The sequence below is a fragment of the Salmo salar genome, chromosome ssa05 (genome assembly GCF_905237065.1).
Source record: "Salmo salar chromosome ssa05, Ssal_v3.1, whole genome shotgun sequence".
In the NCBI taxonomy this organism is placed as follows: Eukaryota; Metazoa; Chordata; class Actinopteri; order Salmoniformes; family Salmonidae; genus Salmo; species Salmo salar.
The window spans coordinates 49,730,962-49,748,633 of NC_059446.1; the positions used below are offsets into that span (position 1 = coordinate 49,730,962).

The 17,672-nt window shown below is 44.1% G+C and overlaps 1 protein-coding gene across 1 annotated transcript in view; it reads left to right on the top strand.

The window, feature by feature from the left end:
- LOC106605044 (inhibitor of Bruton tyrosine kinase) overlaps positions 1 to 17,672 on the top strand; it is a 31,557-nt gene that overhangs the window by 11,428 nt on the left and 2,457 nt on the right. Inside the window, exons 7-24 of the mRNA XM_014200284.2 lie at positions 100 to 217; positions 355 to 535; positions 2,338 to 2,461; positions 2,794 to 2,971; positions 3,268 to 3,421; positions 3,627 to 4,268; positions 6,103 to 6,189; positions 6,377 to 6,459; positions 6,785 to 6,822; positions 7,079 to 7,175; positions 7,479 to 7,580; positions 7,763 to 7,880; positions 12,371 to 12,431; positions 12,691 to 12,812; positions 13,038 to 13,150; positions 13,279 to 13,561; positions 13,636 to 13,890; positions 14,125 to 14,319. Coding sequence (XP_014055759.2) covers positions 100 to 217; positions 355 to 535; positions 2,338 to 2,461; positions 2,794 to 2,971; positions 3,268 to 3,421; positions 3,627 to 4,268; positions 6,103 to 6,189; positions 6,377 to 6,459; positions 6,785 to 6,822; positions 7,079 to 7,175; positions 7,479 to 7,580; positions 7,763 to 7,880; positions 12,371 to 12,431; positions 12,691 to 12,812; positions 13,038 to 13,150; positions 13,279 to 13,561; positions 13,636 to 13,890; positions 14,125 to 14,319 — 2,951 coding nt within the window. The remainder of the gene's footprint in view (positions 1 to 99; positions 218 to 354; positions 536 to 2,337; positions 2,462 to 2,793; positions 2,972 to 3,267; positions 3,422 to 3,626; positions 4,269 to 6,102; positions 6,190 to 6,376; positions 6,460 to 6,784; positions 6,823 to 7,078; positions 7,176 to 7,478; positions 7,581 to 7,762; positions 7,881 to 12,370; positions 12,432 to 12,690; positions 12,813 to 13,037; positions 13,151 to 13,278; positions 13,562 to 13,635; positions 13,891 to 14,124; positions 14,320 to 17,672) is intronic.

A 17,672-nucleotide genomic window follows, 5' to 3' on the forward strand; every position in this document is an offset into this window, starting at 1 on the left:
ACTAACATGTACATAGAGCAGACACTTGAATGTGTGGTATGCTGAATTACAGTTTGGATTGGTTGTTGACTGACATTGGTCTTGACCAATGGGATGCAGGTATTCTCCAAGAACCTTAAAGGCAGGACTGTGATTGGTGTAGCAGCAGGGAGATTCCACACAGTGCTGTGGACCAGGGAGGCTGTCTACACAGTGGGACTGAATGGAGGGCAGCTGGGTAAGTCATTATGACTGGCACACCATAGCAAAACATTGGTGTCCAATGCCCTTGAAGCTAAGCCAAGGCAACTATAATGATATGCTCTATTATTCCCCTATCATTATACATGGTGATGATTGACTTTTGACATCTAGGCTACCTGATGGACCCCAACGGGGAGAGGTGTGTGACCGCGCCTCGCCAGGTGTCCGCCCTCTACCACAAGGACGTCACCATCGCCATGGCAGTGGCCAGTAATGGGGCAACGTTGGTGGTGACAGAGAAAGGAGATGTCTACTTGCTGGCTAACTATCAGTGCAAGAAGTTGGCATCCAGGTGACTACATCGATAGTGGAGAAGTGACTACCAGGGTTGATGTCAATTCCATTTCGGTCATCTCAGGAAGTAAACCGCAATTCCAATTTCTCATTGAGGAGAATTGGGATACAAATTTAAATTTACCTCCTGAATTGACTGAATTCCAAATTACATTTTTCTTTATGATGGAGAGAGATGACGTTAACCTAAGGTCCATCTAATTAGCATAATACAAAAATCCCCATAATGTCAGTTTAAGCTAGAGATATCTGTTTTGCATTGGATGCGTCTCAATCCACTGCATCTGCCTATTTAACACTTCCGCATTTGCGGTGAAAGGTTACAGACCTTGAGCAGTGTTTGTCAGACCATGCGACATCCCGAAAATCAGTCTAATCACAAAATCGTCTGGATCATCTGACCAGTTTGGCCTACAAAATATTATGTCCACTCTATGGAAAGATTACTCTCACGAACACGATAGTGTTTCCTCTACGACCCCCACAAGTGTCTTGGGACTCGTCTGAAGTCGGTATAGCCAGTCTCCAAAACGTCTGTCTGTAGTGGCAGAACAGTTTGGGCTACATACTAATATGACCCCTCTGTGTAAAGGTGAGACTCATGAACACATATACTACTGCTAAAAAGTTTGGGGTCGCTTAGAAATGTCCTTGTTTTTTAAAGAAAATCAAATGTTTGTCCATTAAAATAACATCACATTGATCAGAAATGCAGTGTGGACATTAATGTTGTAAATGACTATTGTAACTAGAAACGGCGTTAAAAGAAATTAATGGAATGTCTACATAGGTGTACAGAGGCCCATTATCAGCAACCATCACTCCTGTGTTCCAATGGCACGTTGTGTTAGCTAATCTAAGTTGATCATTTTAAAAGGCTAATTGAGCATTAGAAAACTCTTTTGCAATTATGTTAGCACAGCAGAAAAAGAAGCAATAAAACTGGCCTTCTTACACTTGTTGAGTATCTGGAGCATCAGCATTTGTGGGTTCGATTACAGGCTCAAAAAGGCCAGAAACAAAGCACTTTATTCTGAAACTCATCAGTCTATTCTTGTTCTGAGAAATGAAGGCTATTCCATGTGAGAATTGCCAAGAAACTGAAGATCTCGTACAATGCATGTGTACTACTCCTTTCACAGAACAGCGCAAACTGGCTCTAACCAGATTAGAAAGAGGAGTGGGAGGCCCTGATGCCCAACTGAGCAAGAGGACAAGTACATTAGAGTGTCTAGTTTGAGAAACGAATGCCTCACAAGTCCTCAACTGGCAGCTTCATTAAATAGTACCCGCAAAACACCAGTCTCAACGTCAACAGTGAAGAGGCGACTCCGGGATGTTGGCCTTCTATGTAGAGTTCCTCTGTCCAGTGTCTGTGTTCTTTTGCTCATCTTAATCTTTTATTTTTATTGGCCAGTCTGATATATAGCTTTTTCTTTGCAACTCTGCCTAGAAGGCCAGCATCCCGGAGTTGCATCTTCACTGTTGACGTTGAGAATGGTGTTTTGCGGGTACAATTTAATTCAGCTGCCAGTTGAGGACTTGTGAGGCATCTGTTTCTCAAACTAGATACTCTAATGTACTCATCCTCTTGCTCAGTTGTGCACCAGGGTCTTCCACTCTTTCTATTCTGGTTAGAGCCAGTTCGCGCTGTTCTGTGAAGGGAGTAGTACACAGCGTTGTACGAGATCTTCAGTTTAGACTCTTATGGGTTAACAGGAGAGGGAGAGCGTGAGATATGTAATCATTTTACTCAGTCACTCGCTCTCTGTCAACTCATAGTTGATGCCTCTCTTTCAGACAACTGAACATCCGGAAGGTCCTTGTGAGCGGAGGCAGCCTGGACCATCGTGTGGACCCCCAGGTCCTGAACGAGGGAGGTGGAGAGAAGGTGGCCATCCTGGCCCTGGATGAAGCTGGGCGGGTAAGGACCAGCTGGGTCCGATACATTGGAAAAATACCAAATACTTAGTAGTGCCTAGCTACAGTCATTTGTTGGTGGTTTCTTAATGTTCACTCCATATGATTGCTTCTCTAGCTGATGTATTTGAGTCATTGATCATCTTATCCCAGTCTTTCTCACTTATTTTTTTCTGTGTGTGGATGTTATGAAGTTTGGATGATGACATGTGTTGACCTGTATGGTCTTTTATGGTTATTCAATGTATTTGTTGTCGCCACTCACTGACAATGCCTTTCTAATTGTCCCTCTGGATTATTAATGTTGTATTCAATTGATTTCTCTCTCTCCATCAGGTGTTCTGCTGGCGTTCAGTGGGTGGTTCGGTGAGACAATGCAGGTGGGTGTACGGGCGCCAGGTGTTCATGTCGGACATTGCCCTGAGCAGGAACAACATGATGTTTGTCACACAGGAAGGGGAGGGCTTCAGCGGACAGTGGCACGGAGAGTACAGGAAGAGCGTGGAGAAGAAAGGTGAGATGAGAAAATTGTTTACTCTCATAGCTCAGCGATGACATAATGATACTTCTGAGTACTACCAGTATTATTTCACACTTTCCTCTTTTACATGTATGGTGGATGATAAACTTCATGGAGAAATGGTAAACAAGACTTAGATTCAAAAGTAATCTTGTTTACTATTTCTCTGTACTTCATGATGTGTATCATCCAAGATAAATCTGAAATGTTTTGTATTTTAATCATTGGGAATTAAGTTAGTCAAATTGCAATGCAGTGATTCTAAAGTATTTCTCCCTTGTGTGCTTTAGATGGGAGTGTGGAGGTGTGTGGTTACCCTGAGGGTGGAACTGTGTACGAGCGAATCCGCTTGGAGAAGCTCCCCTACGTCCACCGTGCGGTCAGCATCACCATGGACTCCAAGGGACGCAACTTTGGAGTGCTGCAGTCGGACCCCAAAACCAGGTACTGTTCCTCTCTGTGTGTTGTCGCTCCTTTAAAACGTTTGAACTATATCGTCTTCATTAGGCCACACTGTAACAAAAGGTTTTGAAATGGACAAGAAGTGTTTGTTGGGTAAATTCACATAAACAGGGATGTACTAACTCAATTTTGGAGCATTTCGTGCCTAGTGAACAAAATGGCTGATTTCTCTCCTTCCCCCGCCCAGCCTGTATGAGATTCCCAGCGTGTCTCCCTCCTCCTTCTCCCAACACTTCCAGAGCCTGCTGGAGGAAGCGGACGAGACGGATAGTATTCACGACGTGACCCTGCAAAGCGGAGACCGCACCTTCCCCGCCCACAAGTACCTCCTGTCCATGAGATCTGAGTTCTTCAGGAAGCAGCTGGTGCTGGACGGGGAGGAGGGAGACTGGGAGGTGAGGAGGAGCGAGGATGCGGTGTGCTGTGATCTGCTGGTGGTGGAGACGGTGAGCCCTGAGATGCTGGAGCACGTCCTGAAGTTCATCTATACGGATTCCTGTGATCTGCTGGTGCAGGGCCACTGCCCTCGAGTCTTCGGCCAGAACCAGAATCAACAGGGCCCAGACCCGGAGCAGGAGCAGCTGATCAGCAGCCTGCAGGACCTGGGCTTCCATGAGGGCAACTTGAGGGACCGCTCCGCCCTGGAAGTGTACCGCTCGCTGACCCCCTCGGCTCGAGGGGACGGAGACAAGCCCAAAAGCAAGGGTACCAAGCCTGGGAAAAAAGGCAAGGGAGGCAAGGCTGGAGCTGGAGAGGGAGGAAGAGTCAACCCGGTCAAGACCTTACAGGGCGTGGCCAAGAAGCTCGGCATGGGCAGTCTGTCGGCACGGTGAGGACTGAGTTGATTATGATTGTTGTCCCCCACGATGAAATCGGGTAGTGGACTGTGGGTCTGTCTCTGTCCGTAAGTACGTTCGTCACACGCGATATCTCAGACCTCACTGGCCCGATTTTGACAACTTGGGTGAATGATGTGTCTTGCCATAGAGATCCGGCATTTGCAAAATTATACTGATTGACCAGATGGTGGTGCTATAAAATGAGATTTGAAAGGTCATGCTCCTCACCCCGTTTTGATCTGAAGTCATGAAATTCGAAACAGGTCCTTCTCCCCACAAGGAACAAATTTGCCTCAGGGACACAAGGTCCGCCATGATGGATTCTCCGCCATTTAGAATTTTGTGAAAAACACTTAAAACGCAGCTCTTCTGGCACCGAATGACTGAAATGATGAAACTTGATATGTGGCATCAATGGAAAAATGTCTCTCGACGCAATAATTTTAAAACTAGTACCAGAAACAACATGACCAGTAAACATTCACGTGGGTGTGGTTTGGCACATAAATGCATATAAATCAGTCAAGGATATTTGTATTTAAAAAAAATGTTGTACACATTTTCGTAATCACTGTCAAGACTCGTGTGCAAGAACACAAACACTGTCAAGACTCATATCGACCACACGGTGGCGCCATTACAGGCACATGTTATATCTCTTGATCTGTTTGACTCGGAGTGAGGAAATTTGGCACATTTGCTCAGGACATAAGTCTAGCTAACCCATGAGATATCTCAGTCAACACTGGCCGATTTTTGTCAGCTCGTGTGACTGATAGCCTTGCCATAGAGATCCAGCATTTGCAAAATTACACTGATTTACCCAAGGGGGCGCTATAGTAATCAACTGTATGTACGTTAGTCACATGCGATATCTCAAACACCACTTGCCCGATTTTGACATTTGTGGGGGACGATACCTGTAGGTATTATATATATATATATATTTGAAACATTGAATTTGGACTTCTGCTATTAGCCTTAAATGCATTGAATAACAGAGTCTGGTTCCTCTCTACGTTTCTTCCTAGGGAGTTTTTCCTAGCCACCGTGCTTCTGCATTGCTTGCTGTTTGGGGTTTTAGGCAGGGTTACTGTATAGCACTTTGACATCGGCTGATGTAATAAATAAATTTGTTAACACATTCATACATGACAAAACAGTCAAAAAATATATCAAAATGAAGTATGGTTTGAGGTGTCTGATATGCATCTGAGATACAGTGTGTATCTATCTATAAAAGCATAAAAAAAGGTTACATGTGTAACCTTGTCCCAAAAAATCCTATTAATTTTCATTAATTTTTTTACCAGGTTACCTTGAGACGAGTCGTGAAACTTGTGGGCGTTTGAGAACACGTTTGTGAGTCTTAGCTTTTGATGGTGGGGTCATATTAGTTTGTAGCTCAAACCGTTCAGACTTGACAAAAGTGTTCGGAGTTGAGACGGCGGTGTTAGCGACATAAGACTAGTCCTGTGAAGCGTGTGGGTGTCTTAGAGCAAAACCGAGAACACGTTTGTGTTCAAATAGTTTCTAGCCACCACCGTTTTGACACTGCGTACATTTTGTGAAAACCAATTTTTCGGGATGTCTCCTGGTCTGACAAACACAGCTGTAGCTCTGCCATCTTCTATTGCACATGCGGAAGGAGGACATCACCAGATGCGTTGGATTGAGACACAGCCCATGAAACAACAACAAAAAGTCTCTAACTGTCGGATTTTGATGGCAATTTTATATTATGTTAATTGATTTCCGCATGGGCATCGACCTTAGGGGAGGTTATTAACATGTAGTGTATTTTGTTAAATACATTTATTACAGTTTGGACGGGGTGAAATATGAAAACGGGAAGATCAATGTAGTGCATAAGATGACGGCCAACAAGCCACGATATAACCAGAAAAAGTGGTGAGTAATTGCCATGTGGCAGATTACCTGAGACAATATTGTGTTCATAGAAAGATAATTACTAGAATGGACATTCCTATTCAAGTCAATGTTTTGTGATTCTATTCAATTGTTGTCAGATAATCACGGTGGTAAAATATCAGAGGAGATATTGCTCCATGTAAGCTGTATCTGTGTCTCCCCCAAGCTCCTACCTCTGTGACGTCACTCTGAGGTCTGTGGATGGAAAGGAGTTCCCCTGTCACAAGTGTGTGCTGTGTGCCAGACTTGGTGAGCTACAGTGTGTCAACATATTGTTGCGTTTCTTGGAGTGTGAGGGGTGAACTGTGGGTTTGGGTTATTCAATGTTGTTGACATTTGACACTAGATTTGCCAGTCATTTGTTGAAGCTATGGGGCCGGTTATCCGTACACCGATTAAGCCTAGCCCTGGACTAAAAGCATGCTCAATGGAGAATCTCAATTGAAAATGATTTTTAATTAAGCACTAAGATTAATCAGTGTCTGGGAGATGATTTGAAGTGGGTTTTTTTTTTTTTTTTTTACATTTCTTAGAGGCGGTTGTATTGTAAACATATGTCATGTATGTGTTTCAGAGTACTTCCACAGTATGCTGGCGAACCCCTGGATAGAGGTATGTCGTATTTTTTTTGTTTCTTTGACGTTTCATTTTTATTAATCTATATTAGTTTATACAAATGATAAAATGTCTGTTAGTTGTTGGCAATTGGAGGTCTTGCTCATTGTACGCTAAAAGCTTAATTTTAATATTGCCAGAAGTAACCATTGACTCATTGGCTCTGAAAAACATTGTCTCACATTGTGCTTGAGTAAGTGTGCTGCTACTTGTGATCAGTGTTGGTAATGTTGTTGTTGTGCGCTCCCCACAGGCCACTTCATGTAGTGCACTGGGGATGCCCACCAGCTCAGATATACTTCAGGTCATCCTAGATTATGTCTACACTGACGAGTCTCCCACTATCAAAGGTACACAGAACACACCAGATCATGCATATACAACCTGTACACACACAAATACTCAGTGAAAAATGCTTCGGGACTATGGATGGAAAATAGCTCTTTTGCCAACTTGGGTACAAATACATTGACTCTGAAATACATGTGCGCTGTCCCTGTCAAATAAGTGCATTACATAAATATTGATTTAAAAATAAGTTACATGTGGCTACCCATAATGCTATTTATGAACCTCATCATGTTGACTTTGATCTTGATGCACAAGGTAGTTGAAAGCTACATGGTGGAAACAAAGTCTCTATCCTCTTCCAGAGTCTCTGAATGTGGAGTTTGTCTGCAACGTGTTGGTGGTGGCCGATCAGCTTCTCATCACCCGACTGAAGGAGATGTGTGAAGTGACCATTACTGAGAACCGTACGTCCTCTCATCTTCCCTCTGTCCTCTTAGCCTCCTCTGCTCTCCTGTCACATTCTTCTGCCCTCTCTCTCTCATGCCTCTCAACATGATATCAAACAGCTTTGTTGTCTTAAAAAGCACTCCTGTGAGAGCACTGTCCTGCTTGTTTTTAAAAATGGCTTCCTCTTCTGTCTACTCAGTGACACTGAAGAACGCTGCAGAGCTGCTGCAGTTTTCTGCCATGTACAACGCTGAGCAGCTCAAACTATCCTGCATCCAGTTCATTGTGCTCAACATGGCTGCCCTGCTCGAGTCCAAGTGAGTGTGTGTGTATACAGTGCGTTCGGAGTATTCAGTATTTAGACCCCTTGACTTTTTCCACATTTTGTCATGTTACAGCCTTATTTTAAAATAGATTTAAAAAAAAAAATTCCCCTCATCAATCTTCACACAATACCCCATAATGCAAATGTATTACAAATAAAATAACTGAAATATCACATTTACATAATTATTCAGACTCTTTACTCAGTAATTTGTTGAAGCATCTTTGGCAACAATTACAGCCTTGAGTCTTCTTGGGTATGGCGCTACAAGCTTGGCACACCTGTATTTGGGGAGTTTCTCCCATTTTTTTTCTCTGCAGAGCCTCTCAAGCTCTGTCAAGTTGGATGGGGAGTGTCGCTGCAGCTATTTTCAGGTCTCTCCAGAGATGTTTGATCAGGTTCAAGTCCGGGCTCTGGCTGGGCCACTCAAGGACATTCAGAGACTTTTTCTGAAGACACTCCTGCGTTGTCTTGGCTCACCCCAGTCTGAGGACCTGAGCCATTCCTCTTTCCCCTGATCCTAACTAGTCTCCCAGTCCCCGCTGCTGAAAAACATCCCCACAGCATGACGCTGCCACCACCATGCTTCACCATATGGTTGGTGCCAGGTTTCCTCCAGACGTGATACTTGGTATTCAGGCCAAAGAGTTCACTCTTTGTTTCATCAGACCAGAGGATCTTGTTTCTCATGGTCTGAGTCCTTTTGGTGCCTTTTGGCAAACTCCAAGCAAGCTGTCATGTGCCTTTTTATTGAGGAGTGGCTTCCATCTGACCACTCCTACCAAAAAGGTCTGATTGGTGGAGTGCTGCAGGGATGGATGTCCTTCTGGAAGGTTCTCCCATCTCCACAGAGGAACTCTACAGCTCCGTCAGTGACCATTGGGTTATTGGTCACCTGCCTGACCAAGGCCCTTCTCCCCTGATTGCTCAGTTTGGCTGGGTCGGCCAGCTCAAGGAAGAGCCTTGGTGGTAACAAAAATTATTCCGTTTAAAAATGATGAATGCCACTGTGTTCTTAGGGACCTTCAATGCTGCAGAAGTGTTTTGGTACCCTTCCCCAGATCTGTGCCTCAATACAATCCTGTCTGGAGCTCTACGGACAATTCCTTCGACCTCAATGCTTGGTTTATGCTCTGACATGCACTGTCAACTGTGGGACCTTAAATAGACTGTGTGCCTTTTCAAAATCATGTCCCACCAATTGATTTTACCACAGGTGGACTCCAATCAAGTTGTAGAAACATCTCAAGGATTATCAGTGTAAACAGGATGTACCTGAACTCAATTTTGAGTTTCAGCAGAGGGTCTGAATACTTATGTAAATGAGATATTGATGTTGGATGTATGGCTTATGATATGTGAACCTCGGCAAGACGGAGCTGCTCTTCCTCCCGGGGAAGGACTGCCCGTTCCATGATCTCGCCATCGCGGTTGACAACTCCCTTGTGTCCTCCTCCCAGAGTGCTAAGAACCTTGGCGTGATCCTGGACAACACCCTGTCGTTCTCCACTAACATCAAGGCGGTGACCCGATCCTGTAGGTTCATGCTCTACAACATTCGCAGAGTACGACCCTGCCTCACACAGGAAGCGGCGCAGGTCCTAATCCAGGCACTTGTCATCTCCCGTCTGGATTACTGCAACTCGCTGTTGGCTGGGCTCCCTGCCTGTGCCATTAAACCCCTACAACTCATCCAGAACGCCGCAGCCCGTCTGGTGTTCAACCTTCCCAAGTTCTCTCAAGTCACCCCGCTCCTCCGCTCTCTCCACTGGCTTCCAGTTGAAGCTCGCATCCGCTACAAGACCATGGTGCTTGCCTACGGAGCTGTGAAGGGAACGGCACCTCCATACCTTCAGGCTCTGATCAGGCCCTACACCCAAACAAGGGCACTGCGTTCATCCACCTCTGGCCTGCTGGCCCCCCTACCTCTGAGGAAGCACAGTTCCCGCTCAGCCCAGTCAAAACTGTTCGCTGCTCTGGCACCCCAATGGTGGAACATGCTCCCTCACGACGCCAGGACAGCGGAGTCAATCACCACCTTCCGGAGACACCTGAAACCCCACCTCTTTAAGGAATACCTAGGATAGGATAAAGTAATCCTTCTAACCCCCCCCCCCTTAAAAGATTTAGATGCACTATTGTAAAGTGGTTGTTCCACTGGATATCATAAGGTGAATGCACCAATTTGTAAGTCGCTCTGGATAAGAGCGTCTGCTAAATGACTTAAATGTAATGTAAATGTAATGTGAACATGCTGTATACTACTTAGGAAACCGATGATGATTCTCTTGCTCGTTCTCGCTCGCGCTCTCTGTGTATTTACAATGGTCTTGTTCTTCACTGGTTTCCCTTGTGGCAACAGGTCACACATCTTGCTGCTGTGATGGCACACTGTGGTATTTCACCAAGTAGATATGGGAGGTTATCAAAATTGGATTTGTTTTTGAATTCTTTGTGGATCTGTGTAATCTGAGGGAAATATGTGCCTCTAATATGGTCATACATTTGGCAGGAGGTTAGGAAGTTCAGCTCAGTTTCCACCTCAGGCTATGTGCACACTGCCCACAAAATGTCTTCTCTTTAGAGCCAGGTCTGTCTTTGGCGGCCTTTCTCAATAGCAAGGCTATGCTCACTGAGTCTGTACATAGTCAAAGCTTTCCTTAAGTTTAGGTCTGGTATTCTGCCACTGTGTACTCTCTGTTTAGGGCCAAATTACATGCTAGTTTGCTCTGTTTTTTTGTTAATTCTTTCCAATGTGTCAAGTAATTATCTTTTTGATTTCTCTAGATTTGGTTGGGTCTAATTGTGTTGCTGTGCTGGGCTCTGTGGGGTCTGTTTGTGAACAGAGCTACAGGACCAGCTTGCTTAGGGGACTCTTCTCCAGGTTCATCTCTTTGTATGTGCTGGCCTTTGTTATGGAAGGTTTGGGAATCGCTTCCTTTTAGGTGGGTGTAGAATTGAATGGCTCTTTTCAGGATTTTGATCATTAGCAGGTATCGGCCTAATTCTGCTCTGCATGCATTATTTGATGTTTTATGTTGCACACAGTGGATGTTTTTGCAGAATTCTGCATGCAGTCTCAATTTGGTGTTTGTCCCATTTTGTGATTTCTTGGTTGGTGAGCGGACCCCAGACCTCACAACCATAAAGGGCAATGGGTTCTATAACTGATTCAAGTATTTTTTGCTAGATCCTAATTGGTATGTCAAATTGTATGTTCCTTTTGATGGCATAGAAGGCCCTTCTTGCCTTTTCTCTCAGATCGTTCACAGCTTACCTGTGGCACCGATGTTTAGGCTGAGGTATGTATTGTTTTTGTGTGCTCTAGGGCAACCTTGTCTAGATGGAATTTGTATTTGTGGTCCTGGCAACTGAACCTTTTTTGGAACCCCATTATTTTTCTCATACTGAGATTTACTGTCAGGGCCCAGGTCTGACATAATCTGTCAAAGATCTAGGTGCTGCTGTGTAGGCCCTCCTTGGTTGGGTACAGAAGCACCAGATCATTAGCAAACGGTAGACATTTGACTTCAGATTTTAGTAGGGTGATGCCGGGTGCTGCAGACTGTTCTAGTGCCCTCGGCAATTAATTTATGTGTGTGTGTGTTGAGGGTAGGGCTTAAGCTGCATCCATGTCTCACCCCATGGCCCTGTGAAAATAAATGTTTTTTTGCAATTTTAACCGCACACTTGTTTGTGTACATGGATTTTATAATGTTGTATATTTTTCCCCCAACACCACTTTCCATCAATTTGTATACCAGGCCCTCGTGTCAAATTGAGTCAAAAGCTTTTTTGAAATCAACAAAGCATGAGAATACTTTACCTTTGTTTTGATTTGTTTGTCAATTAGGGTGTGCAGGGTGACTACGTGGTCTGTCGTATGGTAATTAGGTAAAAATCCTATTTGACATTTGCTCAGTACATTATTTTCGCTGAGGAAATGTTGGAGTCTGCTCTTAATGAAATGCAGAGGATTTTCCCAAGGTTTCTGTTGACTCATATTGGGGTTAAATTTGTCTCCACTTTTGTGCCAGAGCTGAGGATGATGTTAAATAGTTTAAGAATAGCCAATTGGAATTTGTCTGTATATTTTATCATTTAATTGAGGATACCGTCAACACCACAGGCCTTTTTGGGGTGGAGGGTTTGTATTTTGTCCTGTAGTTCATTCAATGTAATTGGAGAATCCAGTAGGTTCAGGTAGTCTTTTAATAGTTGATTCTAAGATTTGTATTTGATCATGTACATGTTTTTGCTGTTTTTCTTTGTTATAGGGCCAAAAATATTGGAGAAGTGGTTTACCCATACATCTCCATTTTGGATCGATAACTCTTTGTGTGGTTTGTTTTGTGTTTAGCCACTTCTGGTAAAATTGGAAATCTATGGATTCTTCAATAGACTCTCTCTCCCTCTCTCCGCCCCTCCCTCTCTTGTTCTGTCTCCCTCTCTGTTTATATATCCGTAACACTCTCTCTTCAGAGCGCTGGATATCTTGAGTGATGACGTGCTGGTGGAGCTCTCTACCTCTTATAGGAGTATGGTGAGTCATTTCTCCTCAGTGCCGTGGCCATAACTGCATAGTGAGATACCTGGCATATGTACATTAGGGGAACTCAACAGAAACTGTTCCAAACAGAAAACGACAATAGGGGTTTCTTATTGAATGGTTCCTTAGATAGTCCCTCCCTGTTAAACTTGTTTTCTTCCATTCGATTCCTACTGAACACAACCATGGGTTCTGAACTGAACACAACCGTTGGTTCTGACTAACTGACCTGTTACCGTCCTGTTCCTGTCAGATTCCGGCCATGCAGATGCGACTCATCACGCCTTACCCAGACGCCCCGGACCTAAGTGTGTACGAGGACAGGGACTCTTCATTCAGCTCTAATGCTGACACTGAACTGAACTACTCCTGCAGGTACTATACCGTCTATCAAACTATGTACAACACTGTGGCTGCATCTCATTCCACAAAGTTGCTCCTTTGTTCACTCCCTGTCATGAATGAGATGGGACTGAATTGGTGCTGAAACTAGGTTCCAATGTTTTGGAATGAAATGCATCCAGCCAGTAACCTCCCTAACATTTGAACTATGGCCGAATTTGTTCCTCTTCATCATCTGTCTCATCTCCCTCCTCTCAGGGAGACTCTGTTGAAGAAGGCTAAGTTAAAGGCCAAGAGAAAACCAAGGCGACGCTCCGACAGCTCAGGGGGTTACACTCTTTCTGACATCATCCAGAGTCCACCTGCTGCAGGTATAACACACACACACACACACACACACACACACACACACACACACACACCACACTCTGTCACGGCACGTAATAATTATTTCCTTTAATTGGAGTTGGGCTGATATGGATTATGATATCTCTTCTAGTCTCAGTCCTCTCTCCCAGCCTGGTAAAGTCAGGAAAGACCAACTCCATGGAGTCTCTGCAGGAGCTGATGACATCTGACTCTGAGGGCAGCTACATGGGTGTGGGCAGCCCCCGAGAACTCCAGAGTCCCGTGTTCCACGACAGGCCCGAGGAGGAGAGGGCTGGAGGAGGTCCCAGGCTGAAGACTCCCCCCAGCACCCCCACCACCACCATGAGGAACGGCCTCCCCGCCGAACCCCCAAAGAGTTCTGCCCTAGAGCACATCCCCAAGGTCACAGCCAGGTGAGCCAGGTCACTGTGGACCAGGTCAGGGGTGGAACTGTATGTGACATTGTGTCGTTTCTCTCTTTCTCCAGTCCTGCTCTGCCACTTCCTGTCTTGGATCTCAGGGCAATCATGGATATGGAAGCCAGCTCAAAGACACAAAGTCTCGGAGCCACTCCCAAAAGTCCTGGCAGTGTTGGCAGCAGCAGCAAGCAGTCCCCTCTCCCAGCCAAGCTCTCCCAGAAGCAGAGGAAGATGATCGCCATGGCAACCAAGGAGGGCAGTGTTGAGGGCGTGCTATCCAAATCGACACCAGTGATTACTCCCTCAAAGAGTGTGAAAGCATGGTAAGCCCGTCTCCATAAGGAATGCTCCTGATATCATAGCCAGCACAGAAGGTGGTGGGTTGGTGTGACAATCCCTATGTAATAAAATAGGTCCTGTCCCGGTCTCTCATTTGTGTTGAAAATGTACAAGTACAAACTCTGCCTATTCCCTCAGCTGTAAAAGTAGTACTTTTTAATGCTTTGAAGTAGAACTTTTGATTATCAAATGTGGTTCCACCTCCCTCCTCTCTCCAGGGCCACTCCGTTCCAGACACCCCCTTCGTCTCGAGCGTTCCGGGACCTCCTGGTGGAGGAGGAGAGCCGGGTCAGGAACGGGGGTCTAGGGGCCCCGGGAAGACCAGTAGCTCAGGGGCCTCTGGTCTCTGCTGCCAGGAGGGTTAACTTCAAATGTACTGCTGAGCCCCCCAGTGAGCCAGAGAGACCCGCCGGGTAAGACTATGCACACGCACACATACAGTCTGTCATATATTATGTTCATCGTCACCAACACACATAGAGGTGACCATTATATAAACACACAATATAGACTAGCATTTGTGTATGGCCAAGGGATAAATGCCCTTATTGCTGATGAATTTTGGGGCGGCAGGTAGTGGTTAGAGCATTGGGCCAGTAACCTAAAAGTTACTGGATCGAATCCCCGAGCTGACAATGTTAAAATTTGTCGTTCTGCCCCTGAACAAGGCAGTTAACCCACTGTTCCCCGGTAGGCCATCATTGTAAATAATAATTTGTTCTTAACTGACTTGCCTAGTTAAATAAAATAGAAATCTATGAACTAGTCTTCTACCCCAAAGTACCAGGGTTGTCCACTAGATGTCTCTAGTGTGTTGCCTTGCTCATGCATTTTCTTGTTTCTATCAGACAGGAATCTGACACTAACAAATCTACTAGCGTCAATGTCATTTGGTTACCTTGGTGAGAAACAAATTCGTTGGAGTAAGGAGATAGTATCTATGGTGATTGTGTCTTTAATTAGGCCTATGTTGTAGCTGATGGTTAACTATACAGGAATTAGTTCAAACTCTGTGAGGTATCTCTTTAGAATTAACACAGTCACTAAGAAAGCGGCAAGTGACTGGCAGAGTTTCTCTATGATGATTCTCAGTTATTCCAAAGGGAAGCAGACGAAAGAAGGAATAATGATTTGGACTACTTGTTTTTATACAGAGAATTTAGAGTTGACTATGTTGAGCTTTACTGTCCAAATGAAACGCTCTGGAGTGCGGTTTCCCAGACACAGATTAAGCCACATCCTGGACTCTCTATTGACCATGATCTTTAGTCCAGGACTAGGCTAGCCTGGGAAACCAGCCCTGAGAGTCTATGGTTTGCTTGAGCAGATGCATTGGAAATGTTCAAATGTCATCGGAAGGTAAGAAGCCTTCTCCTCTACACTCACTCTCATGAAACTCCTGCCTACATGGGTGCAAAGTGATCTATACAGATGGCAAAAAAATGGCAAACTCGTCATTGTTTTAGCGAGAGGAAAATATCGCCCTAACTCCCTTCGCTAAGCCCGCCCTGGAATGTTGGGCAACCAATCGCAGCACTCCAATGAATAGCAACTGTCGTCGAGTCCAACACCTTGTGAACACATGAAAGCCAGTGAGGGCAGTGGGGAAAAACTGAGTTTTATTCAAAACATATATGTTTTAAATGGCTAAGTAATTGAACAATGCACTAGGGGTACTTGCCACTGTGATTCCTGAAATGCAGAGACTCTTGGAGTATTTTTGCTAACACGAAATTGTACTTCGCTAGCTCAACTGGTTAGTTACTGGCATCTTTCTCATTGAGCACCAAACATGGCTAAAGCTAGCTAACTACTTAATATAACGTTTTTCTCTAAGTTAGCTTGCTAAATTGGCTATATTAGGACTATAACTTATCTGCTGTCGACATCAGCAAAATATTTGAGAGCACTTATTAGCCGCAAACGTGGTTAGTACCTTGACAGCATGCACAGTACATTCAGAGCCAATCAGTGGCTAGCCACACTACAAACGTAAACATAATTTTACCAGGTTCCCGTGGCCAAAATATCATGTTACGGTATTTGAAAAAAATTGGGATGGTATGACGTTTTAAATGTTTTCTTTTAAAGTTTTTGAATAATACAAGTTCTACATTTGCTATATCAGTGCGTGACTGTCAAATCTGATTTCAATGGGTCTTTGTTTATACTGATTACATTTACATTACATTTAAGTCATTTAGCAGACGCTCTTATCCAGAGCGACTTACAAATTGGTGCATTCACCTTATGATATCCAGTGGATATCTGATCAATTCAACCCATTTTTATTTTCATACGTTTCTGCATTTTCTGCACTCATTTGAGATCATTTCCATGCTTTTATAGGCATTATTTTTAACCAAATGTTGCAACTGCGATTTGACATGTGATTTAGAGCAAAACACTTCGTTGAACTGTTGGCGTCATTGAAATATAATGATTATTAAAATTCTATAGTTGGACTATAATAGTGGGAGCTTTGAATACAGTGTTTGACGTGACAACAATTAAAAATGCCAAGGAGGAGTTATTGTGACAGGGTAGGAACCAAAATTGTTAAGTGTTACCAAGGGGACCCAATAATCTTTGGCTACATTATGCTTCGCGTATTCCTCTCTGATTTAGAAGATACTGTTGCACAAACTTGTTGATTAGGTCTACACCGTCACCAGTGTGTGTGTTATAGCTAATTACGTTTGCTCTGACTACGTTTATTTGCTAGCTAGTGATTAGCATTAGCGGCTAACAAGATTTAGACACAACTTGCAAAGAAAATACAAACTAGCTGTTTGCAGATGTAAAAAACACAAACTAATAGTGTAGTTGTGGAACGCTAGTTCGAATTATATTAAGAATCAAAGTGAAAACAGTATCCTTGTCATCAACATTGTTGTATGTGCTGGATGCAGACTGAACGCAAGTGTCTCGTGGTTGAGGAATAACACATGCACTCCTTGAGTGACGGACGGGGCTAGGTCTGTGTGGAAAGCGGCATGGAGTGAGAGCGGAGACAGATGACTCAAGTAGCGAAGTAAACTTTATAAATGTATGTTACACATGGCGTATCACATTTTAAAAACCAAACTTTCAAATACCGTTATAGGATGTAAAGTACATTTACATTTAAGTCATTTAGCAGACGCTCTTATCCAGAGCGACTTACAAAATGGTGCATTCACCTTATGATATCCAGTGGAACAACCACTTTACAATAGTGCATCTAAATCTTTTAAGGGGGGGGGGGTTAGAAGGATTACTTTATCCTATCCTAGGTATTCCTTAAAGAGGTGGGGTTTCAGGTGTCTACGGAAGGTGGTGATTGCATTATATATTTTGGGGTGTTTTGACATAACAAAAACGTTTGGAAGAGAAGATTGTTCGTGTACTGGTGCTGTATCCTATAACGTTGACATCTAGATGAACACAATATGGGCAGAGGTGTTTGAGGAATGCTTGTGAAACCAATGTGTGGATGTTTTTACTTTGGTAGCAATGTTTTGAATTGTGACATCTCTCAAGTCATATCAGGCAAAATAATTACAGGAAGTGTGTGCACTTGTGTGACCCAATGGTGTCGATTTCTCTGTTTTTGCAGAAGCTCTTGACTTTCGCTTACTTCCTCTTCTATCAGGGTCATTCGGGGCATCTGTCTTCCAGACGTAGATCTTTTATCTATGCCAAGAGCCAAGATGGATTAAAGCCCAAAGACTGGAAACGCTCTCGTTCTGGTCTGTGATGTCCGCTCACACTCTGTGCAGTCTCT